Source organism: Camelus dromedarius, chromosome 13 (assembly GCF_036321535.1).
Source record: "Camelus dromedarius isolate mCamDro1 chromosome 13, mCamDro1.pat, whole genome shotgun sequence".
Lineage (NCBI taxonomy): Eukaryota > Metazoa > Chordata > Mammalia > Artiodactyla > Camelidae > Camelus > Camelus dromedarius.
Genome location: NC_087448.1, coordinates 1,853,095 through 1,880,771, shown reverse-complemented (window position 1 = coordinate 1,880,771; position 27,677 = coordinate 1,853,095). Strand labels below are relative to the sequence as shown.

At 55.4% G+C, this 27,677-nt stretch overlaps 1 protein-coding gene across 5 annotated transcripts; it reads right to left on the bottom strand.

Moving 5' to 3' along the window:
* Positions 1-32: 32 nt before the first annotated feature.
* On the bottom strand, positions 33-26,223 carry CARS2 (cysteinyl-tRNA synthetase 2, mitochondrial). 5 transcript variants are annotated; one of them, XM_031466318.2, is made up of 15 exons: positions 25,967-26,223; positions 25,567-25,617; positions 22,225-22,342; positions 15,840-15,911; positions 15,637-15,742; positions 14,978-15,061; positions 13,001-13,133; positions 9,971-10,104; positions 7,378-7,442; positions 5,294-5,360; positions 5,060-5,198; positions 3,617-3,740; positions 2,886-2,984; positions 438-644; positions 33-233 (listed from the first exon to the last, which is right to left on the bottom strand). In XM_031466318.2, the coding sequence occupies exons 1-15, from the start codon at positions 26,188-26,190 to the stop codon at positions 96-98; spliced, it is 1,761 nt and encodes a 586-aa protein (XP_031322178.2). In that variant the 5' UTR covers positions 26,191-26,223; the 3' UTR covers positions 33-95. The 5 variants fall into 5 exon arrangements, 4 of the variants coding, with proteins under 4 accessions (XP_031322178.2, XP_031322181.2, XP_031322180.2 ...); XM_031466321.2 differs by having other exon boundaries at positions 33-238; positions 25,967-26,222; XM_031466320.2 differs by having other exon boundaries at positions 13,001-13,130; positions 25,967-26,222.
* Positions 26,224-27,677: the final 1,454 nt, after the last annotated feature.

The window sequence follows — 27,677 nt, the reverse complement described above, 5'->3', positions numbered from 1 at the left end:
CTAGGCTGCGTCAGACGACGGTGGGGCTGAGGTGGTTTTGCCAAACTGTTGTGGCCATCGGAGCCACAAACAGATTCAATGGATGGATGGTTTATTTAAACAGCCACAACAGGAAACTTGAATATAAAGCTTTTATCGGGACTCAAGGCAGACTGGGCTTCACGAGTCCTCAGCTCCCTGGTTTGGGGTCTTCTGTCCTCGGGTCCAGTAGCTCCCACGTGGACGTGCTGCTCCTGTCCTGGGGAGGAAGACAGCCCTGGTGGGGAGAGCCTGGTCCGGGTGACAGGACGGCGGCCCATCCGGTGCTTCCGAGGCCCGGCCCCCGAAGGGAACAGCTGTCGCGCCTGCCCCGGTTGCTCACAGGCAGCTCTGCAAAGCAGGGTGTCGGGGTTGTGACTCTGATGCAGGCGGACGGCCCGGCTTGGGCAGCGGCTCACCTTGATGCTGACGCCATGGGCGGCGAGGTCCCTGCGCAGTGCGTCGCACGCCTCCAGCAGGGGCCGCCTCTCCAGGAGCTGCTGCCGCTGGGCCTCCCCAGAGGCCTCCCCCGTGGCCAGGGCGAACTGCCGGACCTTCAGCCGGAACCGGACCAGCTCCTCCACGACGCTGTGCAGCACGGCCGGGCCGCCAGCCCCTGCAGCACACTACGGGGAGGGAGGGGGGCACGAGCAGGTGGCCTTGTCCCCCGCGGGCCTGTGGGCGCGGTGCCCCGCCTCCCCAGTGGGGAGAGGGGCTGGGGGTGTCTCCCCTCCTCTAGCCCCTGAGCTCGGCCACAGGGTTAGGGAGGGTGGGCTCCTGCCGTCCCCTGGGGAGGCTGGACAGTCTGGGAGGGCACTCCCCCTACCCCAGGCCGGGCAGCGGTCCCTCATCAGTTTACTGGGCAGGACCTACAGGTCTGAGCCTCGTCAACTCAGGAAACCAAACCCACTCACTTCACCACACACCTAAGCCGTCGATGCCCCGTGTGGGATGTGCACACACCCCACGCCCCGCCCCCACCAGCAGCCGGGGACCAGCAGCCTCGGCGCAAAGCTGGGAGGCTCTGGGCTTGGTGGAACCAGAGCCATTCCCAGTTGCCAGGCATCCTCCCCCACATGGAGGAGGAGGGTCCCAGTGGACAACTCTGAGGTTAAACTCCTTAAACCTCATGACCCTCAGTTGCTCTCCCAGCGGAAGACAGTTCTTGTCACAGAAACCTGAGCCCACAGCGGGCTCCTGGGGCACCTGAGCTAGGGGAGTGGAAGGGCCTTCTGACCCAGGGCAGGTGCGCCTCCTCGCAGCAGCGCAGACTCGAGTCTCCCGAGAAAGTGGACACAGACTCACAGAGACCTGTCTCCTGAGACTGGCGTGGACCCACTGACAGGCCCTGGACCGCCCAGGAAAGGACCTCAGTCACCAGGAAACCGACAAATGTTACAAACCCAACGGAATCACCGCAAAGGTGCTGCATGTCTGTGTTAAGGCCAGAGGCGCTCACAGCAGCAAAGGTCCCAGGAGACGCGCTGCCGGCACGGGGCAGCTGGGTGCCGGGCCTCACCGGGCACGGGCCCGGGGCTGCACTCAGGGCCCACGCAGCGGGTGAGCCCGGCGGACAGGCCCCCTCCAGCTGCAGTCCAGACTTCCCCTGTGAACAACTCCTTCACACTTTTTTTTTCTGAAGTGATGGTTTTGGCCCTTTCCTTTCCCCGTCATGAACAATCCTAAAGCCGTTAGGGGAGGCAGAGCAGGTGGGCCCCAGGGTGAGGGTGGGGAGCCCCGGCCTGGGGTGTCAGAGCCAAGGAGGCATCTGTGCAGGAGGTGCCTGCTGAGGGGGTGAGGTAGTGCAGGCAGGGGTAGGAGGGGCAGGGGCAGAACAGCAGGTGAGTAAATCCTGGGGTGGGGGGTCTCCCGCTCAGAGGAGTTCCATCTGGGAGGGGAGGAGGGTGACGACCCCCAGGTTCCCGTTCATGCAGGTCGCGGGCCTGGTCTGTACAGGGTCCCCCGAGCGCCGGTGTGGCGAGCACACCCCGCACCCAGACCCTCACCCCTGAGCGCTGTCTACTGAGACCCAGCTCCTCGGAGACAGGGCTGACTCCTGCCCAGTGCGGAGAAAGTACCAGACGGCCAGGACCATCCAGGGCGGGAAACCAGCCCATGCTACAGGGGTGGGGCCACGTGGGGCATGGGAGCCAGCGCCAAGGCGCCCTGCCAGCCGTGAGTCGAAGGGGGCAGTGATGGATTAAGCCACTGAATGGATGAGGACGTGAGGAACGGAGGGAGTCCAACAGGGAGCGGTCTCTGTGGCGTCTGAGGCAGGAGAGTAACTCCTGGGGCCACCTCCCCCAACTACGTGGTCACGGTGGACGCCCCGGCCTGGGACAGATGGGAACTCACCCCGGAGGGTGGCATCACATCTGTCATATTCCTGAGGGACCTGCACCAGTGCCAGGTGTCAGGGCGGGAAGGCCATGGAAGGCCAAAGAACATTCCAGATGGAGGGGACCAAACACACAGTGGGCCCTGGACGGGGCCTCTGCCCCTAGGAGAATGACGGCCTGGGTGGGTCTGACTCCACGTGCAGGAACACGGTGGGGTCAGGCGGGCAGTTCACTGACAGCTCGGGAGAAACTGCCCTGTAGCCTGACCTGTGTTCTGAGGCTCTTTACGGAGATGAGTGTGTGGGCCCTGGTGACACCCTCACGGCAGCTGAGATGACGACGTTCTGTTCAGAACGTCGTAATTCCAGTTCATAAATATTACCTGAGTGTGTCCACTTTTCAAGGCACATGAAATATCTTAAGGACATATGTAAGTCTGGCCTTGTAATTACCCATCAAAGGGAACATTTACCAAGGGAAGCGGCTGTCCCACCAGCACGTGGGTAAAGCCAGGAAGAGACGGCGTACCTGTCGGTCCACCAGGGAAATGCCGACCGTCTCAAAGAACTGCTCCACGTAGGACACAATGGCGCCGAACACGGCGGGGCTCCTGGGACCACCGGGCTCCTGGGACAAGGCCCCCAGAGAGGCTCCTTAGAGGCAGAGGATGCTCGAGGCAAGAGCAGGTCAGCACCGGGCAGGGAGGATGCAACCCCACAGGAGATGTTCATGACAGGCCAGGCGACCGCGGGAGCCGTTGCGTCCCCACCTCGGCTTACCCACCAGTGACGTGGGGGCTACCATCCGAGTGCCCATGTCTCCCACACTCACTCTGGCACCAAGCCCCAAGGTGGCAGTGTCAGCAGGTGGGCCTCCGAGATGTCACTGGGCCAATGAGCCTCCACCAACGGCCTGGCACCAAGGCCCAGGGATGGACAGGGCAGTGGGTGCAGGCAGTTGGGCCCCATCACAGCTTCCTCCCCAGTTCAGGTTCCACTAAGTTTACGTGACGACTGGAGTGTCGCATGCTCCTGTGTCCATGTGCCAGGCATCCCTACAGCCCCCGACCTGCATCTACTGCCACCCCCCACCCCAGCTCAGGAGGTGGCCCCAGGGTGGGGTGACCCAGGACCCAGGGAAAGCCTGGAGGCCAGCGCTCTGGGACACAGGTCGCTTCAGGGAGCCAGAAAGGTGACGTCCACTCTGTCCTCAAAACTAAGCCAACAAACCCTGCTCTGCCGCCGTGTCCTGGGAGTTACCTCTGAGGCCGCCTTGAGCTGTCTGTTCCCATGGTGGACAAGGCCCATGACGGCGTCCACCGCCCCCGGCGTGTTGAAGTCATCTGCTAAGGCCTCCTGCACAGCCCCCTTGGTGCGGCCCAGGCTTTGGGGAGAGGAGCAGACGGGGTCATCCCCGGACCGGCCAGGTGGCAGGAGAAGCAGTGTGCTGGCCAGTCCCGCTGGATGGACACCCCCGGGGGCTCCATCCTCAGCCTCTGGACTCCCGCCCGGGGTAGCCCTTCCACCCCTTCCCTCTGCTGCCAGGACACCCAGAAGTGGTCTGCAGTGACGGCCAACCCTCTCACCTCCTCCTCACCTGCCTTCCTCTTCCTGGTCCCCAGCGGCACCATCAGGCCCCCTTCACTCACACATCTGTCCTGCCCTCCTACTGAGTCTGCCACTGGCCCCTCCAAGGTTGTGCCTCTGTACTAACTCCCTACTGTCCACCATCATCCCATTTCCCGTGGTCTTCACCCCACTTCCTTCAGATTCCCCGCTTCCCGGGCACAGGGAAGGACTGGGCAGAGCCCTTGAGCTTGTCCCTCCAGCCTGGGCCTGAGTGACCATGAGGGAGAAAAAGACCTTGGTCGTTTCTGCTACTGAGATCCAGGGCTGTTTGTTACCCATTGTAACGTGGCCTTCCCTGGCTGATACAGACCTCCTTCCCCTGCACACCTGTTCATGAGCAGTCCTGCTGGTTGTCCCAGACAGAAGGGTGCTCAGCTGTCCCTCCCTCACACCTGCTTTCCTGAGGGTGGCTGAGTCTGGCCCACAGCTCCCAGACACACAAGGCCCAGAAGCCCCACCCCAGCGCCCCAGGCTTTGTCCCCTGGGCTCCACTGCTGTGACCAGCAGGCAGCTCCTGCCCATCTCTCCTGGGTGCCCCTTCCGGACAAGCCCTGAGGGAGTCCTAGGCTCTCCACTCCTCTTGGGGATCCCTGGGGAAGGGAGGACAAGCCCCGTTGGCTCCAAGTACACAGACCCTGTCCGCCATCAGACTGGTGGCCCCGATGACCCCGAGCCCCTCCTAATACTCTCCAGACTGGGCCTGCCGGGCTTCTGCAGCCTCCCATCCCTCACCGCCTCTGATGTCAGTCCCAGCCTCTCACCCTTTGCCTGGATGTAACGGAACAGGTCGAGCTCGCCGAGCCCTTTAACGAGCGGCGGGCTGGGGGCACCCCCTCCACGCTGCCGGTGGGCTCCTCGCGCCCGCCGCCTGCCATGTCTGCGGCCACGCAGCCCTGGGACGCACTGGGCTCCTGAGCACACTTGTGGCTGGAGCGCCGTCCCCGAGACCCGGGCCCCCGCTCGGCTCCCCAACCCTGCGGACCCGTGCACGAGCCTTCCGTCCACACGAGGTGGCGGTGACAAGGGCCCCCGTTCCTCACAGCCACGTGTCCCCCCAGCGAGGGCGGCACCCACCTCTCCCACAGCGCATCCTCCTGGACCGGGCCGCCGGCCAGCTGGCCCCGCATGTAGGCACGAGCGTCCTCCGCGAAGGCGGCCACGGCGTGGAGCAGGCGCTGGGCCTCGAGCAGGGCGCTGTCGCCGTAGTCCACGGCTGGGGGCGGGCACGGTCAGCCGGCGCCCGCGGTGGGAGGTGGGGCGGTGGGCGCCCCGCCCGCCCTCGGGGGGCCGCCCGGCGCCCCGGCTCACCTGACCTGTAGCCGCTCCGCAGGCAGAAGAGCCGGAAGACGTCGGGGGAGGCGGCCCGGAGGAAGTCCTGCGGGGGGCACGGAGGGTGGGTGGGGGGGGTTGGCGCCCTCGCGGTCTGTCGCTTGTCACAGAGCTTGAGTTCACACCCAGAACCCAGGGACCCTCGGAGCTCTTCCCCTCGTGTCCAGACTCCCTGTCAGCACTTCTCCCTACGGCTTCCCTGCCGGAGCGCCCATGTTCCAACCCGACCTAGCCGGGAAAGGCCGGCGGGAGCCCGCGGGCTCCGGGGACCCCGCCCCGCCCTGGACCAGGGGCGTCTGCTCTGCGGTTGGCGGGGACCCTCGTCATGGAAGGACAGGACGCTGTCGGGCAGGAGGGTGGCTGCAGAGGACAGGCAGCTCCCGGGGAGAGGACGGGACTGTCGGGGACGAGGAGCCGGCCGGGGGCCCAGGGCCCAGTCCTCCCCGTCAACATGGTCCTCCGAGGCCTTCAGGTGGACACAGGCCCCAAGGTCATGGTTCTCAAGGAACAAAACTCCCCGATTAGACATAAAACCCAACCAGTGTCGTCCTATAACTGATTTCCATGCTGTCTGCGTGAAGAAGTGAGAATTTTGACATCAGGACGGATAACACAGGAACCCTAGCAGGAAGTGTTCAGTGAAGCCTGTCTGGTCGGCTGGAGGAAGGCTCTCCAGGCCTTCGGGGGCGAGGCACGCAGGGGCAGGGAGACGGGAACCTCCTCGGTTGGAACGCTGTGTGCCTTTCGGAACTGAAACAGGAGCTGACCCGAGTGTGGAGGGTGTTGTGTCGTGCACTTTTCACTGCTATTCAAAAAACAAACAAAAGCCTAAGAAGACACACACAAGTGCCACACCTGAACCCCGATGGGGCCCTGGTGAAACCCAAAGCTGTAAACTGCAACAAGGACTAGAAAACTGCTAGTGTTAAGAAATCACTGCCAGCGTCTCAGGTGCTCCGGGTACGCAGGGCAACATTCTGATTTTCAGGAGTCGCGTGCAGAGCAGCACGTGGTGTCTGCAGTGCACTTCCTGGTGGTTCAACAACAGTGAAATGTGTGCACGCACACACTGCACCCATGCACACTCACTGCACATGCGCACACACCGCACCCGCGTGCACACACTGCACCCGCGCACACACCGCACCCGCGCACACACCGCACCCGCGCACACACCGCACCCGCACGCACACCGCACCCGCGCACACACACTGCACCCGCGCACACACCGCACCCGCGTGCACACACCGCACCCGCGCGCACACACCGCACCCGCGCGCACACCGCACCCGCGCACACACCGCACCCGCGTGCACACACTGCACCCGCGCACACACACTCACCGCCCCATCCACACAGAGCAGCAAGCACAGCAAAATAATGGCTCTTTCGAATCTGTATAGTGAGTCCGTGCTGCTTTTCACGTCTCTGTAGGTGTGGAATCTGTGGGGTGACACTGAACCATCTATTGCGTGCATAAGGATTATTTTTGTGAGGCGCATCCCCTTTTGCTTTGTTCTAAGTCTGGTGGGAACAGTTCTCTGTGGCCGGGTATTTAGGTCACAGGGCCTGATTACAACCCCTGTCAATTTGATTTGCCACTGAAGTTAAATTTGGCTTCGCAGGCCCAGAGGAGGGCCCAGTGTCTTAGAAGTGCTCTCCTCCCGGTGCATCCGCCCCGACTTGTCCGGACGCACACACGCCGCCTGCCTCCACAGCACGGGGGACCGTCCAGCAGGGCGAGAGGCCAGCTGCAACCCCGAAGCCACCGACACCAGAGGAGACTGGTGGTGGGACGGGGAGAAGGGGGCAGAAGTCTAGGCTCGGGAGAGAAGATGGTTGGAGGAGGAAGAGGGTGTGGATCCTGGAACCCGGGGGGTGGGGAGGACGTGGGCAGCGGCGGCAGAGAGCAGAGCCGCAAGCACCCGGGAGGGAGGCCGGGGACGGGACATCGCCGGGCTTTTGGGACAGGAAAGAGCCATTTAAGCCCGGAAGCAGGAGCCTCCCCCCCATGTCAGCCTCTACGACATGTCCGCAAACTGCAGGCCCCCAAAGTGCGTTACCTTAATGGTGATGTAGTTCTTCAGGGATTTGGACATTTTTTCTTTGCCTTTCACATGCAAATGCCCTGCAACAGAAATACAGTCACTCACTCTGCGCTGGGTCGGGGGAGGAAGGTGCTTCTACCCGCAGAGGGAAGGAGACATGGGGGCTTCTCTAAAGGCGCCTGGGCCACAGGACCTCTGACCCGCTGCCCCTCCGACATGCAGATCCCCCAAATCTACCCCGTGCTCGGCCCCCCAGGAGGCGGGCCCACAGCTGCGCTGTTCCAGGCCGTCAGGGACCCTGGTCCACGGGGGGCGATGGCCCGGGCACCACCAGCTCCGGCCCTTCCCTGTCCTGTGACTCAAACACCGGGGAGCTGGCCCAGCCCCGGAAGAAAAGGCGCATCTCTGGTTCGACACAGAGCGCAGGTCTCTGAGAAGGGCTGACGGGGCTTCCGCTGCGGCTGTTTTCACAGATGTGCCCCGACCCTGGCGTTGCTTCACCCCTGTGTGTGTGAGCGGACAGGGAAGCCGGAGTTCCTCCCGGACTGCCTCTGTACGAGGTTCACGTCCAGGGGACGGCCTTTCCTTCCTAACAGAAGATTCTTCCCCTTCTCCTGACCCGTCTTCAAGGACAGCGTGTCCCAAGGCCAGTTTTCCTGAGAACTGGTTAAAATGTGGCTTCCAAAAATACATAACCTTGAATAGGTAAATTGCTATAGCACGCCACAGACACCAACTACAATGAAGGGTTTTTAAAACCAGCAGCACCTGGAAAGCGACACACGTCCGACTACGTAACCTTCCAACCATTTACTTCGGGAAAAAAGCATCAGTTCTCCAGGGTCAGGAGACGTGGCTGTTTTTCCAGGACAGGGTGAGAGCAGAACCAAGAAGATTCCGATGTACTCACGGACTGTGAAAGTCGGAACAAAGCCCAGCGGCAAAACCCTTTCCCGTGCCCGCATTTAAGCAACGAGACCGGCCGTGCGTGGACACGGACACCCGAGTGAGCGCTGGCACCGCGGAGGGCCCGTTGGACCCCAGGCCCACAGCCGCTGAGGGGCACCAGTGTGGATAGCAAACCCTAACTCCCCAGGAGCCACCAATGAAGGGTCTCGGGGGCCCAGCGCTCACGTCCTGACAGTTTACACAGGATCACCTGTCCTGGAACCTGGGAGTAGGGATGGGGATCCTCCATCACTGAGACCCAGCTCTTCAGACCTGCGACTCCCCCCACGCAGCCTCCCAAAGCGGGGAGACAATCGCATGTGGTTTCTGAAGGCAGGTGCGGGCCCTGATGGGAACATGCTGAGCCCTGGGATCACTGCTGAAGCCCCCCACCCTGGTGCCCACCTCTCTGCCAGTGAGCACCGGCAGAAATGGAGCCAGGGTCACCAGGCTCTCATCCCTCTGTTTCGGGAACGCGCCCAGCAGGTCACGTCACTGGCAGAATCACGGCAGGTTCTGGCTACAGTCAAGCTCCCCGCAGGAGACGAAGTGGACACCAGGTGGCAGCTCCCACGCCGGAAATGGCAGCTCAGCTCGTCCCTTTCTGACAACCTCAAGGCAGCCCCAAGACGAGGGGTCACTCGAGGATCCCTGATGCTTCATCCCGGGGCTCTATGAGGGGCACACTCGGCAAGGTCGGGGTGACTCCCGGGGTGCGGGTGCAGCGAGACGCTGCAGTGAGTGCCCTTTGGGGCAGGCAGCCCCCCAGTGACTGTCACCCACAGGAACCCTCACCGCAGACGTCAAGCAGCTGCTGCACATGATAAAACCAGAGCTTGTCTGCACTCAACACCACCTTGCAGGGAAAACCCCATCTCCTTGATTTAAGGACTTAAAGAAATGGCACTTGTCCATGTCCCGTGTTTTAGATGTTGGTTACCTGCACCTCCCAGCCCTGTCACTGCCAAAGCCCCTCAAAGCCCTTAACTGCCCATTCCAAAACCGTAGTAAAACCAGTTCACCATGGCCTCACGACCTTTGCCAAAATCTGGACATTGACTCTTCCCATGTGTCACAGGAAATTCCAAAATTGCTTTGCCCAAGACGCTGCGGGTTTCACAACGTTGTATCTCCTTCTGAGAACCGACGGTGGGAGTTAATCAATGAGGCTTTTGATCAGTGAAATGGAAGGCGGGGCTTTTAGAGGATGACAGATACTTATGGTGACGATACTGCAGCTCATGAATGGCATGTTCATGATTATTACATCATACTATTTGAAATGCCCTCTTAATAGTTTCATTTGAAAGAAACTTACAGAGAACAGCGCTGCACATTTTCCATTAGTCAGCTCATATTTCAGTTCCAAAAGGCATACTCAGTATCCCAGTCCAAGGAAGTTCAGGTCCCACTGACTCAAAGTCACAAACGATTTGGGGGGAGGGTATAGCTCAGTGGTAAAACGCATGCTCAGCATGCATGAAGTCTCGGGTTCAATCCCCAGTACCTCCATTTGAAAAAAACTAGAGACTAAAAAAGACACAGTTTAAGGGACAACTCTGTTTCTTGACCTACTACCTGATCCAGGTATTTCCAAATGTAGCTATTTCACTGTAAAGAGAACTGAAAGAGAACAAGTTAACCTGAAGGCTTCACTCACCAGCATGCAGGAAGTAATTGCCCCACTGCCTGCACTGATGGAAGGCCTCGCACTGAGCGATTTCGTTCTCGTGGTGCGGGAAAGCCAAGTCGATCCCACCCGAGTGGATGTCCAGGTGACTTCCAAACACCAGGCTGCGAGACACAGTGCGGAGCCGCGAGTTAATCCAGTCCAACAACACACCCTCCAAACCGCACCCTGTATTTACTTCGTCCAGCCTCATGCAACGTGCACAACGGAAGAGCACAATTCTAAGTCCATATGCGTAATTTAACTAATGCAGTGGAAAACGAATTCTGCTTTTACTTCATAAAACCCCCAATTCATAGCTTTTCCTCCTGGTGAAGGGACATCATTTTCTTGGCCCTGGATACAATGTATGGTTTTTAAAAGCCTCTAAATTCCTTTTTCTTATTTTCCATATGTAGAGCTTAGTGGGTTTTTGACTTTAACAGAAGAGACAGAACTATAAAATCAAGAGATTTTTAATTTGGCTTTTGAAAATGTAACTCTCTGGGAGCCGTACATGAATAACAAGGTGACAGAATCCAAAGTGACGCATCTCGGCCGGTGGCATTTCTGCTCCCCCGCTACGTGACCCGTTCCCGAAAAACCTCGTGTCCCGCAGAACCGCACACTGCAGCTGTCAGGGCCGAGGCGACACCAGCCTGTGCAGCTCTGTCCCCTGAGCACCTGCAGAACAACCGGCCCAGGTTGACTAGCGGCTGCTCTGGAGGGCATGAAAAATGCAAAGATCAATTAAAATGCAAAAACCCGCACAGTGGAAATGGGAGACTGGGGCGAGGCGGGCATCAGTGGAGGTCTGAGGCCACCGGCCCCGCTGACAGCACAGTGAGGCTGGGATGTAGACACCAGGGAGTTTTCTTAAAATGGCTAAAGGTAGATGCTTTCAAAGGTGCCACAGCCTCACTGAGCTCCCTTCCTGCCGAAAGCTGACTCTCCTCCCGGAAAAACCACGTATGCACCGGTCACGCCTGAGCCAAGCGGCCAAGCGGGTCATCTGGGGCTGTATGTCCTTGGCAGTGGGTTCTACAGAATCTGAGTCCTTGAAATTCAAACACTACCAAGGAGAGCAGGTGACGGGAGGGACCAGCACTGGTGGGAGGAGCTCAAGGGGACTCGCTTGTATTTGAAACGAGTGGTCTGCTTCCACAAAGATCTGAGCAAATACAACAGCCTAAGATTTAACAGCTAAACTGTGGGTCCATGATGTTTGTTATATTAGTCTCTATTCTTGTCTGACAGTCAGACCTATTTTAAAATGAGAGAAAGTTGAAAAGGAACAGAAGTCTATTTTTGTAACTTAGATTTGGACAAAAACAAAATAGTTAATGGTAACGTTACATTTGAAATTGAATAAATGTTTCCTGCCTTTGAAAAATTTACCCAGCTTCAGACTAACAAGACAGTTAGACATCTCAGGAACTCCTGGATGTGTTTCCAGGTGAGTCTATAGACGTCCACCACAGGTGAGGGCAGCGGGGGGCCGGTGCAAAAGGCAGACTCCCTTCTGGGTCTGCACTCAGGTGAACACGCTGGGACAGGCAGTTCCAGGAGGACCTGGTAGGGGGGTGAGCCAACACCGCAAAGGAGGCAGCGTGGCGTCAGCACACGGGGCCGCCTGCTCTTGGCTGCAGCCCTCCTGACGCCCACATTTCTGCCCGGCCGGAGAGCTGCACCACGTGCAACGGCCAACTCGAGGGCGACCGGCTTTGCTGCTCTTAAAACCTAGGGTGTAGCCAGTAGCTTGAAATGTTCGCCTCAATCATACTTACTGTTTCTAATTTTTTTAAGTTTATTAAATAGTTCCATTTAGAATTGTGACATAGTATTCCATTATACAGATATTCCGTAATTAATTAATGCCTTCTTTATTTTAACAGAGGTACTGGGGATTGAATCCAAGACCTCGTGCATTCTAAGTACACACTCTACCACTGAGCTCTACCCTCCTCCGTTTCTAATTTTAAAACTGCTTATTTTAATAAATATCTGCAATGAACTGAAACACGTCGAATGTATCCAAATCCATGAGTTAATGATACTAAGAGACCCCTCACTCCACAAACAGGAAAGACATACACAAGGTCATGTACAGGCAAGTGTAAGAGCGGAATATTAGAAACTAAATGTTCACGGGCCCGGCACTGGCTAAATGGGTGCTGATGCGGCCCAGGGCCCGACACTGCGGAGCCGAGAGACCCGGGAAGGGGGCCCCGGGACAGGCTGCGGAGGGAGGACAGGGCACAGGAGGGCACGGGTGGGATGCCGCTTTCCGTACCCTCCTCCCCACCTGGCCACGGGCAGAGCCTCGGCACTGCAGACCCGGGACGGACAGCCCACAGGGAAGATCTACAGAAACAAGGTGGCGAGGCCCCAGCAGAGACACTGAAGTCAGAAAACCGTTGTGCCGCAGAAGCCAGGGAACGTCACTGACCGGGCTGATGGGGCAGGTCTGGGCTGACCGCAGAGCCAGTCAATGGGGACGCCCGGCAGACAACAGCAGAGACACGTGGACAGTGTGAGGAGAGACACGGAAGAGGGTCCCTGGAGGGGCATCAGGACCAGAGGAGCACCAGGTCTATGGGATTCCCAAGACAGAGACGTCCCGGGCGTGGTGTGGCCGAGATAAAGAGCTGGGAGATAGGGCAGGTGGAAGCGGGAACTGAGGGTGATGCTCTAGGGGCCAGTGCGGCCCAGCCCTGGAGCCCAGGGCAGTGGTCCAGCCCCTCACCCAGGCCCCTGGCCGCCTTCCTGCACCCACCGCAGGGGAGATGGAGGTGCCCAGAGCTGGCCTGTGTGTGCTGGGAAATTAAGACCTGGACCACAGAGCAGGCTTTTCTCCTGAAGGAACAAGCACTGCTGTTGGAAAGATAAACGTGTCATGGTTTGCCTCCCACCTGCACTGCGCTCCCTATCCCAAGCCGCTTGGCCAGCACTGCGCCCTCTGCTGCCCAGGCCGGGCACTGCCGAGCGCTCAGCACCACACGGAGGAACGGGGACCCTCACCTGCAGATGGTAGAACACTCGATGTGCCAGCCGGGCCTGCCGTTTCCCCAGGGAGAGGCCCAAGCTGGCTCCTGGGGCTTCACTGCCTTCCACAGGGCAAAGTCGCTGGGGTGCCGCTTGTCAGAGTCAACTGCTAACGACAAACGGTTCATCAATGGGAGGGGATCTGGAACTAAGCTCCGTGAAACCGCCACAAAACCGAGGCAGGAGGCGTGTCCGGCTGCGCTGCCCCGGAGCACGAGCCTCACGCTTCTCATCCGTGTGACTTTCTCTCCCGCTACGAGGGCTGGGAGGCTACCAAGCACGTCCATCCCTGACAAGCCAGAAGCTCTCAGCCCGGGGCGGTGAGGCTGGTCTCAGGAAGCCGGATGCGGGTGGGCTGCAGCTGAGCGCAGTGATGCTGCCCAGCGGGCCGCTCAGTACCCGCTCTCAGCCTTCCTTATTCTGCTTCTCAGTAACTCAGATTCAGAGAAACTTTTTCCAAAAAAAAAAAAAGATAATCATATAGACTGGAAAGAAAAAACCAGAGTCCAAATCACATTCAGAAAGTAAGAAAACTCAGAGGTGGAGGGTTCAAGGTCGCAGGGCGAGCAGTGTGGGGCTCTGTCTACGTTCCCCAAACTGGGAGGCAACCAAGATGCCCTTCAGGTGGTGGAGAGACAAACTGTGGTCCCTCCAGACAGCAGAATATTATTCAACGCTGGAAAGAAATGAGATTTCAAGCCATGAAGAGACATGGAGGAACCATAAATGCATGTTACTCAGTGAAAGAAGCCAGTCTGCAAAGGCCACACGGCAGGATTCCAACTCCATGAGCTTCTGGAAAAGGCAAAATGGAGACAGGAGAGATCAGTGCTTGCCGGGATGGGGGGTGGAGGATGAACAGGGGAGCAGAGAGGGTTTTCAGGGCAGCGAAACTCTCAGGGTGACACCACGATGATGGACACACGTCACTCTACATTCGCCTAAACCCAGAAACGCCTGAGTGACCCTGCTGTAAACTCTGGACTCTAGGTGATGACGTGTCAGGGCGGGTCCACCAGCGCTAACCACGGCCCTCTCTGGTGAGGTGCGATCGTGGGAGAGGTTGTACGTGCAGGGCGGAGGGTGTTCAGGAAATTTCTATAGCTTCCACTCAATTTTGCTGTGAACGTAAAACTGCTCTAAAAATAAAGTCTATTTAAATAAAAAGTGTTGCTGATGCTAGGATGCGTAAGCATCAGAAGTTCCCCCTCCCCTTCCTGAAGGGGCACGGCCACCCCACACGGGCATGGATGAGCTGGGGCGGGAGCAGAACACCAAGGCTGCGCAGAGGCAACAAGACTGTCCTGGGGAGATCTCAGCGCTGTGAGTAACTAGATTCAAACGGCACAGGTCCCAGGCAGGCGGACCATGCCTGAAGACAGAAAACTCAGACAACTGGACTTCTGGGGTCTTCCTCATTTTGGTTTGGTTCTCTTAAGCAGTATCCTTTAAAAAAGTACTTTTAATGTAGTTCTATATACTTATTTCTTCTCTGTAAAAATGGCTTTGATCTAACAAAACCTTGGAACAGAAGAGAGTATAGGAAGAGATTCAGATACAGCAGGAACGTAACACATGGTAAAATTCATATAGAACCTGATGCACGGTGGAATTTACACACGATAAAATACCTGCAGGGACTGCAGATCTGACAGCAGCAAGATGAGCAGAGCATTAAGATGTGGCAGCACGGAAGGAGGGCTGCACGTGCAGAGGTGACCCGGGGAGGGAGGGGAGGAAGGGAAACAAGACTGTCCACAGGGAGGCCGCAGAACCTCACACTCTACACTTTTCTCTCCACTCCAAAAAACCAAACTAAATTTAAAACTCGGCTGTGATCCGCTTATGGCAACGTCACCACATCTGAGAGCGCTGATGTCTGCACCCTCCAGCGAGCACAGGGAGGTCCAGGCTTTGTCCCCAGAACCCAGGCGGGAGGCAGAGGTCACCCACCTGGCTCTCCCACAGGACCTGGGGCCACGCTGACCAGCCTGCCGTACTTGTCGCCTCTGGACTGCAGGTCGAAGTAGACGTTGCCTGTTTGATAAAGGCAGTAGTGAAGCTCACCTCTCAGCGGTCCAGTGGTCCACACGCACGTTGATACAAGCTGCACAGCTCACCCACTGTGAGGACTTGAACCCAGAACTCGGCATCCGGCCTCTGGGGGCCCCTTTACTGCATTTTTAAACCAGAACGAACAACAACTACACTGTTATAAAAGCCGCATTGAACACATCACGAATCAGGCCGTGGCGGAGACACAAGTGTAAGTTCTCTGTAAAATGTCAAGCCCATTCTTTTTAGTAAGAAAAAAGGAAAGTGAGTTTACATCACTGGCCTGTGTTCAGTTCTGGGCCCTGTGCCACACACCAGTCAACAAAGAAACCCTCGGGGAAGGGACAGCTCAGCGATACAGCGTGTGCTTAGCATGCATGAGGCCCTGGGTTCAGTCCCCAGGAACTCCATTAAGAATAAAAAAACAAGACGCCCCTTTCTAATCCTGGCACCCCAAGACTACCTCACAGCACGTTCCAACAACCCACAGATGTGTGTCCAGTTTGTCAAAACCCCACGGGCCCCACCCAGTCTTCACTGTCCATGTGCGACCCTACCTTTGGCTGTACAGTAAGCATGCCCACGAGCAATCACTCCTTCGATGAAAGCAATGATCTGCGGGATGTTGTCGGTCACCCTCAGGTACACCGTGGGCGGGAGAACCTGAAGGACAGCACAGGAGAAATGGCGGTTTCCCCAGCTCCAAGCGGAGGGAGGTCAGCACCACTGGCCCCATCGCTCAAGCTTCCTACCCACTCACCTTCAAGGCCGCCATGTCCTGTTTAAAATCTTCTTCGTAAAGATTGGCAAGAGAAGCAGGTGACACATTCATCTGCAAAGAGATGAGGTGCACTGAGTCTGGAGTATTCACGGCAGGACCACAGAGGCTCCCCGGGCCGCCGAGCACGGGCCCCAGCCCGGCACGCGGGCCTCCGCACAGGCCTGCTCACGGACGGGGCATCTGCTCACGGGCACTAAGCTTGCACCAGTCGCTTAACTAGTCAAAAAGGCTCACTGACCGGTCTCCTGGTTAGAGAGGAAACAGAACTCACAACGTCATGATCACCGTTACATCACTCAAAGCAAAACCCCAGACCCTACAAACCAGCCTGTGCTCCTCCAGGACCAGGGCCGCGAGGCCAGCCCTCCCGACCCACCACCAGACACTCGAGCTCCCACTCCTCCCCTGGCCCTCAGCAGGCAAAAGGGAACAAGTCAAAAACATGAATGAGGAAATCTCTCGGAAACATCTGACAGCAACACAGCACAAGAAGTGGAAACGAGACAGGCATTCAAGGGGCCACGGCTGGGCATCTGGGGACAAGCAAAATCCCCACAGAAGGACATCGAATTCTGGATGCAATGGCGCATGGGAACAAGTACTCCGGCTCCGGACTCTGGCAGGGATGGCACATCTGACAAGGCTCCCAAAAGCACGTCTTAACGTTCGGCAGAAAAACACGCCCAGGATGGAGCACAACACTGTGAGCCCGTGTGAGGACTGTGAGCCTCTCGTGTCCACCAGCATCTACGCCTGCTCCGGTGGGGGGAGAGGGGGGCAGCCCTGTGCGACAGGCCCCGTGTTAGGGTGAAGGTACTTCTGTGTCGGAGGATTTCAAAGCTTTCTCGAGTGGAAGGCCACCCCAAGCCCCATCACCCTGAAGCCATCTTCTTCCCAGCCCAGGGCCCTAAAACGGCAATCGTCCTGGAAACCACAGCCAGGGAACATTTACTGAAGAAATAAACCTAGTGAACAAAGTGCCTTTTTGGCTGCATGGTCTTGGGCATGACAGTAAACCTCTCCGCCTCAGACTTTGTTTGCAATGGGGAGATGGTCCCACCTAATCGCCCCTTAGACTCCTGTGCACGTGGCGAGGGCGTCTCTGTGGACGGAGACTAAGTTAGCACCACTTCTAAGCAGACACGGCACGCAGACACATCGGTCCTTCTGAGCGGCAGCTCTCGGGCAGAGCAGGCCTCTCAAACAGAAGTCAGCCAACTTACACCTACTCAGAGGACAACAGCCCAACCAAGACTGAAGCCTAAAAACCCAGTGTCAGCGTGCCGCTTCAGAAGTGGCAAATAATATGCAATTTGGGCCCAAAGGTCAGCAGACTGCCTGATGTGTTTACCTGAGTCTAGATCTCTGCGTGGCTGATTCTTTCAGGGAGAAGTGACAGCGGTGTGCCCAGGCCCAGCCCCCGCCAGAAGGCAAACCCTGTCCGAGTTGTCTCGGGAGCATGACCATGGTCATGTGTGCATTTGCACCCTCCTCTTGAACCCCCACACCCAGCGCACCGCGCCCGGCTGGCGCCCGGCTTCCTTGGCTAAGGCCACACGGCGCCCCACATCCGAGTCCAGCTCACACCGCCCTCTCCCGCGCAGCGCCCAGCCGTCTCTCACACGCGCGCGCGAGCGCGCGCAGGGCAGGCACAGCTCTGAGCTACAGGCCCAGGCGTGACGCCTCGGTGGAGGACACACGCACGCCCCCTGTGCGGGCTGCCGCCGGCAGCTCTGGAGGAAGCTGAACCTGACCCACGCGGCCCGAGGCTGGCGACGCCTGGACTTCGCCACCGTGGCGGCTAAAACGTACCTGGCTGCACCTTCAGCCTGCACTTCTCTTATTCTGAGGGAGCTGGAACCTCTCACATGTTTAAGGACCACCTGCAACAGACCATCTGCAATTCACCACTTTTCTGAGCTGCAGGTCTTTTCGGTCTTTTCTCAGTGAATTGTAGGAAGTCTTTTTAAAAGAAATTGATCTTTTATCCCTGGCATGCATTTCCATTTTTTCAGTCTTCCAACTTTATAGTTATTTTATGGCATGCAGAAAATTTTCATTTTTATATTTAGCAAGTCTTTTATCTCTCTCAATCTCTCCCCGTCAATGGCTTCTGGGTTTGGAAACAAACTTAAAAAAGCCTTCCCCGACATGAGGCTATAAAAAGTGCCTCAAGGTTTATTCTAGTAATTTGTGGTTCCACTTCTTTTATGTTAAATCTCCGGTCTGCTTCAAATTTGGCTGTGAGGCAAACATTCAACTTTGGTTTATTTCTTTCCCCAGATGGTTACCCAACTGTCAACACTTTTTACTGAGTAATTCATCTGTGCCCCATTGATTTGAAATGCCATCTTTATCATAAAATAAATTGCCATCATTTATTGTGTCTATTTCTGGGCTTTCTAGTGTGTTCCATCATCTGTCTCTTCGTGTAACTGACAATGATGTTTCATCTCCACAGCCTTCACGGGGGCAGAAAGCCCACTGGAGGGTCAGGGTCAGGGCGGCAGGGCAGGGGGGAGGATGGGCAGAGGGAGCTTCCTGGGGCCGAGGATGGAGACGGTCACCATCGCAACACTGCTGCTGCTTCACAGCTGGGCAGGGTTTGGCAGGCTGTACACCTCACCTCGTGTGCACTAATGTCATTCCTCCCAGGTCTGTCTGACCTCAGCAAAGCTGTGTGAAAAGGGACAGAATATATGAAAGCAAAACTTCCCATAGCTTTTAAAATGTTTTAACATTTGGTGGGGATACTCCCTCCTCAATACTTCTTATACGACTTTTTCTGGTCATTCTTGCTTTTTCGCTCTCCTGTGTGAACCCCAGGACCAGTCTGTCCAGCTCGGATAATGCGGACACACGCGCTGCTTTAAGCAGCACGTCCAGGACGCCTTTCCTGAGCGTGTCCTGTCACACACGTGGCTCCTCCTGCCCCGGACACAACCCTCGGGACAAGGCTGGGATGCTGATGAGTGACGCTGAACTGAAAGTGGACACTAATCTATTGCTGGCTTTGGGGACAGGGAATCATATTCCAGAAGTAAAATTTTTCAGTGTCATTTTTAGGCAATGGATCACACCATACACAGGGCCAGCCCTGCCCTCTCCCCACAGAACCACCCACGGGAGGCGGTGCCGAAACAGGCCCCGGTCCATTACTTCAGCTCGCCCAAGGACCACAGATGAGCTCGGCGCAGCTCTCACCCCTGCCGGGGGCCCCGCTGCTCAGCCCCGACGATCAGAGGGGTGTCAAGCCCTCTTCCGGAAAGAAAGGCGACGCAGGCCAGTGTCCCGGTGTGCAGAGGGTAACTGTGGCTTGAGCCACTGAGACACTGATTATCACTTTTCTAACACAAATGTGACTATGCAAATACACCTGTCTCTTTTCATTCTTACCCTAGAAATCCTCCTTCGGTTTTCATCCCTGACGACCTACAAAACCGTGCCAAAAACTAAAGTCAAGGAAGTGATTCAGGAAAGTGAAATATAGTTTAAAATATTTTAAGAGCAAGAGTTGGAGCAGATGGCCCAAAAGGTATCACTATCACCAAAACAGCTCAAGTCAGGTAGAAAGTATACAGTCTTTCTGCTGGGGACTGAAACACGGACAGGATTTCTCACAACTGCGGTTTTGGGCACGTGATTTAGCATCTTGAAGGAAGACTCTATCCTGAGAGCTAAAAAGACCGTTTGCTGCCACATTAGCGTCCTGCCATGTTGCAAGTGTGGGAACGCTCAGGTGTCAAAACTTAAACACTCTAAATCTTCAAATCAATTCTACCAACTTTTTCGTATCCTAAGTATCAGAAGTTCTTTTTTAAAGTAACAACCAACGTCCTCGTACACCTGTGACTCCGCTGAAGCCCCCATTCCTCCTGCATTTGTTGCTGCCCCTCCACCTCCCGATCCCCCGCCTCCCAGGGCTCCTGGCCCCTCACCCACTGGCTGGCAGCCCACACTGCCCTCCAGCACACCCCATTCGTCCCCTCGGGTCCCCCCCAGCCACGAGGCTCAACTCCACCTCCAACTCTGAAGAGTCACAGCTGACCCCCACCCACCAAGTGCAGGGACACACCTGCGCGCCTCAGGTCCCAGCTGAGAGATGACAGATGAAACCCCGACCCGGCCGCCTTCCTCCTTAGCCAGCCCGCCTTTGCACGTGCCCTTCGCTGCGGCGCCGCTTCCAGCCACTCCCCCACCTGCTGTGCCCGAGACCACTAACCTCCTCCTGCTGCTTCCGCCTGAGGTCTGGCCGGTGAGGCTGGGCTCCGGCATCCGCCCCACTCAGTGTCTCGGGACCAACCTTCCCATGGAGAGTCCTGGGCCCTGTTCTGCCCCCATCTGGGTCCCAGCAGGTCCAGAGGGACGTCGCACGCCTTGCCCCCCAGCTTCCCCTTGGCTCTGCCTGGACTCTGGGGCTCCCACGGCCATGTCAGTGACCTCACCTTAGGTGGTGGACTGGCTGGACACAGACCCCAGGGACACCAAACACAGGCAAGGGATGTGGACACAGGGCAGAGACCAAATCTGATGAGGGATTGAACTAAAGGGTCAGAGAGAACCAGAGATGGGGTGATGACCCCAAATGCTGGCACTTCTGGCCCTGCAGTGGCTTCTTTTCCAATACCCACCACTTCTCCAACCTCTGACTCTGGCAGGGGGTCCCAGGATTCAACCTCATTCTGAGACCAACTCTGGTGGGGAGCACGGACCCAGGCCCACAGGACTGCCCCCCTTCTGACGCGGCAGCCGCAGGGTCCTTGGCCGCCGGCACTTTGTCTGCCGATGACAAATTCAGGGGTTTGATAAAACAAGTCCCAGGATCAGGACAGTGCTCCACCTCCTACCACAGTTTATATAAAGGACACAACTCGGGAACAGCCACGTGGATAAGACGCATAGCACGGGTGCGGGAAGGGCTGGGGGGTGCAGGCAGCACCCTGTGTCCTGCAGCCTGGAAGCTCCAAGTCATCTGGGCTTATAAACCAGTCTCACACAGAGCATGTGTCCGTGGTCCACCCACCTCGCCGGACACAAGCTCTGTGGGGCCAGGAACGGCCTTCCTCACCTGTGTTCACACAAAGCCAGGCACAGGCCTGCGCCTGGACCCGGGGCGTCAGCATCAGTCCTGAAAACGGGTCAAGGCCACTGTAAGGGACCAGGACACACTGACCGACCCACCCAGACAAAATAAAATGGGAAATCCCACCACGCTGAGGACGTGAAGAAACACGTTTCAAGTTGGAACCACCTGTCAGCACTGCTGGTACCTCTCTCTGAAATGATCCGACAGAAGAAAAGTGACGGCACATATCAGATAAACTGCTCACCCTCCGACCCAGTAACTCCACTTTGGGAAAAATATTTAAGGAAACAAAACAGAGGAGGGAAAAAGAAACTCACAGCAGCACTCTTTGTAACAGCTAGAAACATGCGAGCCGCCAGCCACAGCGGAATGCTGCCTAGTTATTAAAAAGGTAAATCGGTGGGAAGCAGGAAGACATGGTTTCTAGGAAACAAATCTGGGAGAAAACAACTGAACACGGGAGGAACCCAAGGCTCCAGAAGTAAGGATGGTGAGTTACCGGATGTCCACGTGATGGAATGTTCTAGGGCTACCTAAGTGCTCAAGAACATGAAAAAGACACTCAAAACACGGGGAGTGGAAAAGCAGATTACAAAACAATACAGAGTATAAACCAGTTTACTAAAACACTATATGCATCTTCTCATTTTTAAAGTTACAGGAATGTAAAGCACTCAACGTAAATTTTTCTGTAAATTAGACAATTTAACAATTCTGTATAGATCTTTAAAGATGACTGTTATATACACTTATACATATAATTGCTTTATAGACAGAGTTGCTGATCATAAAAAGCAGGAGAGGTGAACCTTTCAAAGTAGAAGTTTAAAAATACAACTGTAATATTTTACTTACGCCCTATGTTAGAATTTCCCCCCCAAACTTCCTCTAAATAAATACCACATGAGATATAAGAGAAGTGCCCTGTTCACTTAACAAATGAAAAAATTAAGTCTCATAAGGGCTAAATTTCCTGAGCCCCAAAGTGGCCTTTTGACTTCCCTCTGTAGAGAGGGGTGAGGTGTCTCCCAGAGGCTGAAGGGCAGGGAAGGGCCTGAATTCAGGCCAGGATGCCTCCGGGGAATAAGATGATTCAGTAAAGGTGTCCTTGGTCAGGATGAGGACATCCCTCTGATCGCCTGTCAGAGCATCCGCACTGTCGCTGGGCCACATGTGGACAGTAAGACATGCGAAGTCCCATGAAGCACAGATTAGAACCATCAGACGGGGTCGGAACACTAATCAGTCAGGGCACCCATCAGCGTAACCTGCGCTTACCTCATTGGCTCTCTTGATTATTTTATCATCCACGTCTGTAACTCCCATCACCATGATGATGTTGCACCCAAAAACCCTGCTTAGGATCCTTCGAATTATATCAAATCTCACATACGAGCTGAAAGGAAAAAAATGTTAGGGCATCTTGAATACCGGAAGTCATCACTGTGATCCTCAAGAGGAGCGCGTGATATTTGACGTGATGCCACGTAGCGCCGCATACGTGGAGTCAGGGATGGTTCCAGGACCGCTGGGAGAGGGCAGGGCCTCTTACTGACTGGCCCCCACGGGTCTGCCTGAGAAACTGACACAGATACCGCCTCAACTCCGGGACACAACATGAGCGGTTTTAACTCCAGAGCTGTCATTTAAGAGGGTTGACATCTATTCAACCGTATAAAATTTGACTCGTAAAGCAAGCTTACAAGGTAGTCAAGACACTGAGACTTTAACCATCCCTATTCATGTCCTAGAATAATGTCTCACTGTGACAAGAGAGAGAAGCAAATAATAACAAATCAAGGCAGGGACAATCCCATCAGATCTGGGTAAGATGACGCCCAAGCTGTGCGCACAGGACTGCGGGACACTGAAACACTAGCTCACTGACGGACCGCACCACGGTAACGCGGACATGTGAAACCAAAAGGCTTTAAAACCTAAGACCTATTTAAAATCTCAGAAATCTGGCTTCCCATAAAAGCAACCTTAAAACTCAGGGTCGGTCAGCTCATTTCCAGCTCATCTCTGTCATCCACACGGCCTCTCTAAATCTGCGTTCATAAAATCATTTTCTCTCGAAAATGAGCCTTGTTATTGTAACCTTTGAACTCCCCACACTCACCAGCCCCAAACAGAGCTGAGGCCAAATTCCAGTGACAAGCAATCTCTGAAACCCATTCCCAAGATATGGAGCCTTTCGAAGCCTCAGGCTATGAATTGGGCAAAACTCCACTATCTCCCAGGGTTGCTGTACATAATCTCAGTGCCTGGGCAGCGGGGATTCCAGCAAGCATCAGCGCTTACTAGCAACACCATCACTGCGCTCTTCACCCGTCCTGAGTCAGAAAGACTACAAGAAATGAGGTTTAAGAGGAAAAATTAACAGGAACCTAAAACAAAGTGAAGAGAAGCCAAGTCACATGCGGGGCCCAGGTCTCTGGAGGCGGCTGCCCCCTCCCTCAACCCCGGGGACACCCACATGCACCAGGCGCGCCAGCTGTCCAGGCGCAGGGCTGGCTGGGCAGCCGAGGCTGCACTGCAAGGGGAGGAACCTGGACTCACTCATCACTTCCCAGCTGGGGCACCACGGGCATCTGACAGCCCTCTGCATCCCGTCCCCATTTGTAATTTGGGGACAACAGCACCGCCAGCTGGTGTGCTTAGAGGGTTACACAGGCTGGTGTTTGTAAAGCATTCAGAGCTCTGCCTGGCACGTGCTGTGTCTGTTAAGTGCCTGTCTCTTTAAAATAGAGGCTGGTGGGGCTATTCAGGGGGGAACATGCAGAGACAGGAACCTGGAGAGTAAGTAGGAACAGACCCACAGATGGGGACGGGTTTTAAACTTTACCTTAAGAGCAGTGGACCACGCCTGACCATCTGCCCCCGAGACCCACAACCTCTGCAGAATTCGTGTTGCCCTTTAGAGGCATCCTGAATTGACTCTGCCTGAGGAATGAGTGCTGTCACCACCGAGACATCCATGGGGGTTCTCCTGGCGCGCGTCACCCAGGGAGGGTTCTGGGGGGTTGGAAAGGTTCTGTTTCTCAATGTAAGAGCCGTGACCACTGACTCACCTGTTCACTTGAGGTCTGCACTCTTTTCCATATTTGTAAGGGCAAGTACAAATGATGACTGAAAGGCCTGATTCTCCTGGTTGAAAGCAAGGGAGAGTCTCCCCTCCCCCCTCCTTCTTTCAGAATTTCTCCCTCAGTCCTTTTAAAATGCACCTAAATGCTTGTAATGGCAAAGTAAGCCTCTGTCAGTTTCACAACTCAGGAAAGTCTCAAGGCCCTGGGAGCCTTCTCTCTGAAATGAAGTTTTCAAGGAGGGTGATGGTCATCAGCCAGTGGGAGGGGCCCAGCCTGGGCCCAACTCTACGCTGCAGACCTCCCTAAATCAGAGAGCTGCGCCCACCCAGCTCTACGCAAGACTGCGGTTCTGTCTCTGTAATCCTTTTCGCAGGCTGCCTGGGCCTGCATCCCATTCCGGTTCAGTTCTCACCCAGTAATAAGATAGCTTTCTTCTGTCTTTGTGGAGAGGTTTTCCAGGTTGGGAGAAACAAGAACCTCTGCTGTTCTTAGTATTTCCATAACATATTTTATACTTCAATAAAGAGATCAAAATATGCCTTTTATAATTAATAACAAGTTAGCCCAAAGTGAAGGGGGGAAAAAAGGACTCCCAGACCATTTACTTTGTTATTGCACACAAAAAAATTCAGATCTTGCTGGGTTAATATATAATTTTTAAAAATATGTACTGAATCGGGGAGGCAGTACAGCTCAGTGGTAGAGTGCGTGCCTAGCATGGGCAAGGTCCTGGGTTCAATCCCCAGTACCTCCATTAAAATAAGTAAATATATTAAAACCTAATTACCTCTCCCACAAAAATAAATTTTAATTTAAAAAAATCTATTGAATAAAGGTAACTTTTTACTTTTAATCTAGATCTGAACGATAACAAGTTTAAAAGATGTACAAGAGGACATACAAAATATTAGGAAAAGTGGCGGCAGTTTCGCAGCTCACAGTTAAGAGGTGGGGAGAGGCAGCACCTGGAGGTCAGATACACGGGGCTCCACCCCGGCTCTGGCGCTTCCTAAATGTGTGCCCTCCCACAAGCGACTTATCCTTAAGAACTGTTGAGCCTCACACACTTCCCACTTCAGGTGCTGGCTTAAGCAGCACTTCATGGGCGTTATTTCATAAAATTGAGAAGATTCATAAAGATGGGTACTATTATCCCCGTCTCAAAGATGAAGAAACCAGGACTCAAAGCTGGGAAGAAAATAAGTGTGGGGGCCAGAAATAGCCTATGACCAGCTGACCCAACATCTCGTTAAACCCAACAAGAAACATCTGATTCCAAAACAGGTCACTTTCCACTGCTCCTCACTGCCTCCCTGAGTCTCCCCGCCCGTGAAATGGCACTAAGTGCTTAGAATTGGTGCAAGAAGCACGTGAGGCTGCGGCATGTTTACTTCCCACGGTCCCTGCAATAGAGGAACTATTCAGTGTTCTTAAGTTGCCACTTGAGGGATGAAAAAAAACTGCAAAAGTCTTTTTCTTTCCAAAATAAATGGTCTCTTGAAGTGTGAAAAATCAAATTCAGGAGACTTACCAAGCGTGGCCAAGGTGTGCGTGATCGTAGACAGTTGGTCCACAGGAATACCTAGGAACAAAGTTAAAATCCACCATGTGAAACATACTAGCAAGAAAGGTCACCACATTCTCAGTCACGATCATCATCTAATCATGTCTTTTTAGAAAGTAATCACGTTTGGAGGATGCACAGCCAGGGTTCTATTTCACTTAAGTCGCTTAAGTCAAATCTGTGAATCACTGAGACTATTCCACTGTCTTTAAAGGTGCTGCCAACGTAGGTTATTACTTACTAAATGCTTCCACCTGAGAACCCAACCCCGCTTTCCATGCAGACCCTCCGCCTGGGCAAACTCTGGGTCCACAGCCCTTCCCGCCCCACCTCCCCCAGGAGCCCGCTCCGCCAACCCGCCGGGTACCAGGAGACGGCGTCCACGTTGCTCACGATCAAGGGGTCCTTCCTCCGGGTGAGGCTGTTGTACACCTTGACGCCGGTGTCGTAGCCCGCGGGCTGCAGCCAGCCCTGCCCGGGCGCCCCCGACGCCGCCCTCCCCGTTCCCGGCCCGGGCCCCGGCCTCGGCCCCAGGCCCAGTGCGGCCCGGAGGAGCGAGGAGCGCGAGCCGGCCCCGCGCGTCAGCAGCATGGCCTAGCCGCGAGCTCACACAGTGGCTCACCCGCCACGCCCACTCCGGGACGGCTCCGCCCACCCGGAAAGGCCCAGGCCAGGCCACGCCCACCCCGGAAGGGGTCCGGCCACGCTCCACCCACCCCGGAAAGGGACCCTGTCACGCCCCGCCCACCCCGGAAGAGTGGTCGGGAAGAGGCGGTCCCGCCTCCCTCGGGCGGTCCCACTTCAGCCGCCGCGCAGGGGGAGGGGAAGGGCTCAAGGCGGGGGAGGGCAGCGGCCGGGGGTTGGGAGGCGCCCCAGCCCGAGGCCGCGTGCAGAGTCGCCCCTCCTTTCCTCCTCAGAGCAGGTCGTGCGGGGCCCTGAGCTGACCCGGTACGAACCCAGGCTCGGGCCCACGCGCGGCTGGATCTGGTTCACCGGGCGGCCACCCGCCGCCGGTCCTCGCCTGCTCGCGGGGCACGTTTGCGCCCCAACACAGCACACACAAGGCACGTCTGTCTGCACCCCAGCACAGCACATACACACAAAGCGCTCTGCACCCCAACACAGCACGCTCTGTCTCTCTCTCTCTAGATGAAAAGACCGAACTTAGGACATCACCCCGTTCATCAAGGACGTGTGGTAGGAAATGCCTGCTTGGGATTCATTTGAAGGTTAAAAGTTCTGTCGTTATCTCTGAGAGCAAAAATACTCTGAATTTGGTTTCAGTGGGACTTTTTAAAGGCGGATTCTTTTGAAGTTACTTTCAAATTATCTAGACAAACGTCTTTTTCTTTCATATCTTGCAAAACAGTGTCTCAAAAAAAGGAGGGGGAGAAATCCCCTTTGCTTTTGCAGTATTCAAAACAGCACAGAAGTTCCTCAGTTTTTTTGGTTTTTTTTTTTTTTTTTTTGGTTTGTTTTGGTCGCTCTATAGAAAGGCAAGTGCTTAAATAGGGACAAACAAGTATATGTTTCTAGAACACTTAAAAATAAAAAACAAAACCCCTTTTCCCAAGATTGCTGGAGTCCAGCTCTGCAATTCTATTTGAAACTAAACGGTAGTCTAATGTAAACTGTGTTCCAATGCATGACGCTGAAATGCTAGAGCCTGTCCTTTAGAATTAGGAGACCACCATCCACATCAACGCTACGCTGTGACCCCTACGACTCAAAAGTTCTGCGGCGGCGTTACCCCTTCCCCACTGCCTGCATGCTTCTCTTAATGTTCTTTTGTAACTATCTCTTCTTTCTAGTACAATATGTGTTTCTCTGCCTGAGTACTTTAGATTGTAAATTCTTAAGTTAACTCTCTCATTGTACCCGCCACCAAATTCAGAAAAGGGTTGCTGAATTAATCTCGGTCGAAATCCACCTGTTGTGAAGGTGGGAGGAGATCTGAGCAGGAAAACATCTGGTAGAGAAGGCTCTGATCCAGATACTAGATGTGCCAGGAAAATAAGATGAACAAAAGGCTTGACTGCAAACTGTGAGAACATGTGGAATTCAAGGAAAAAGCTATA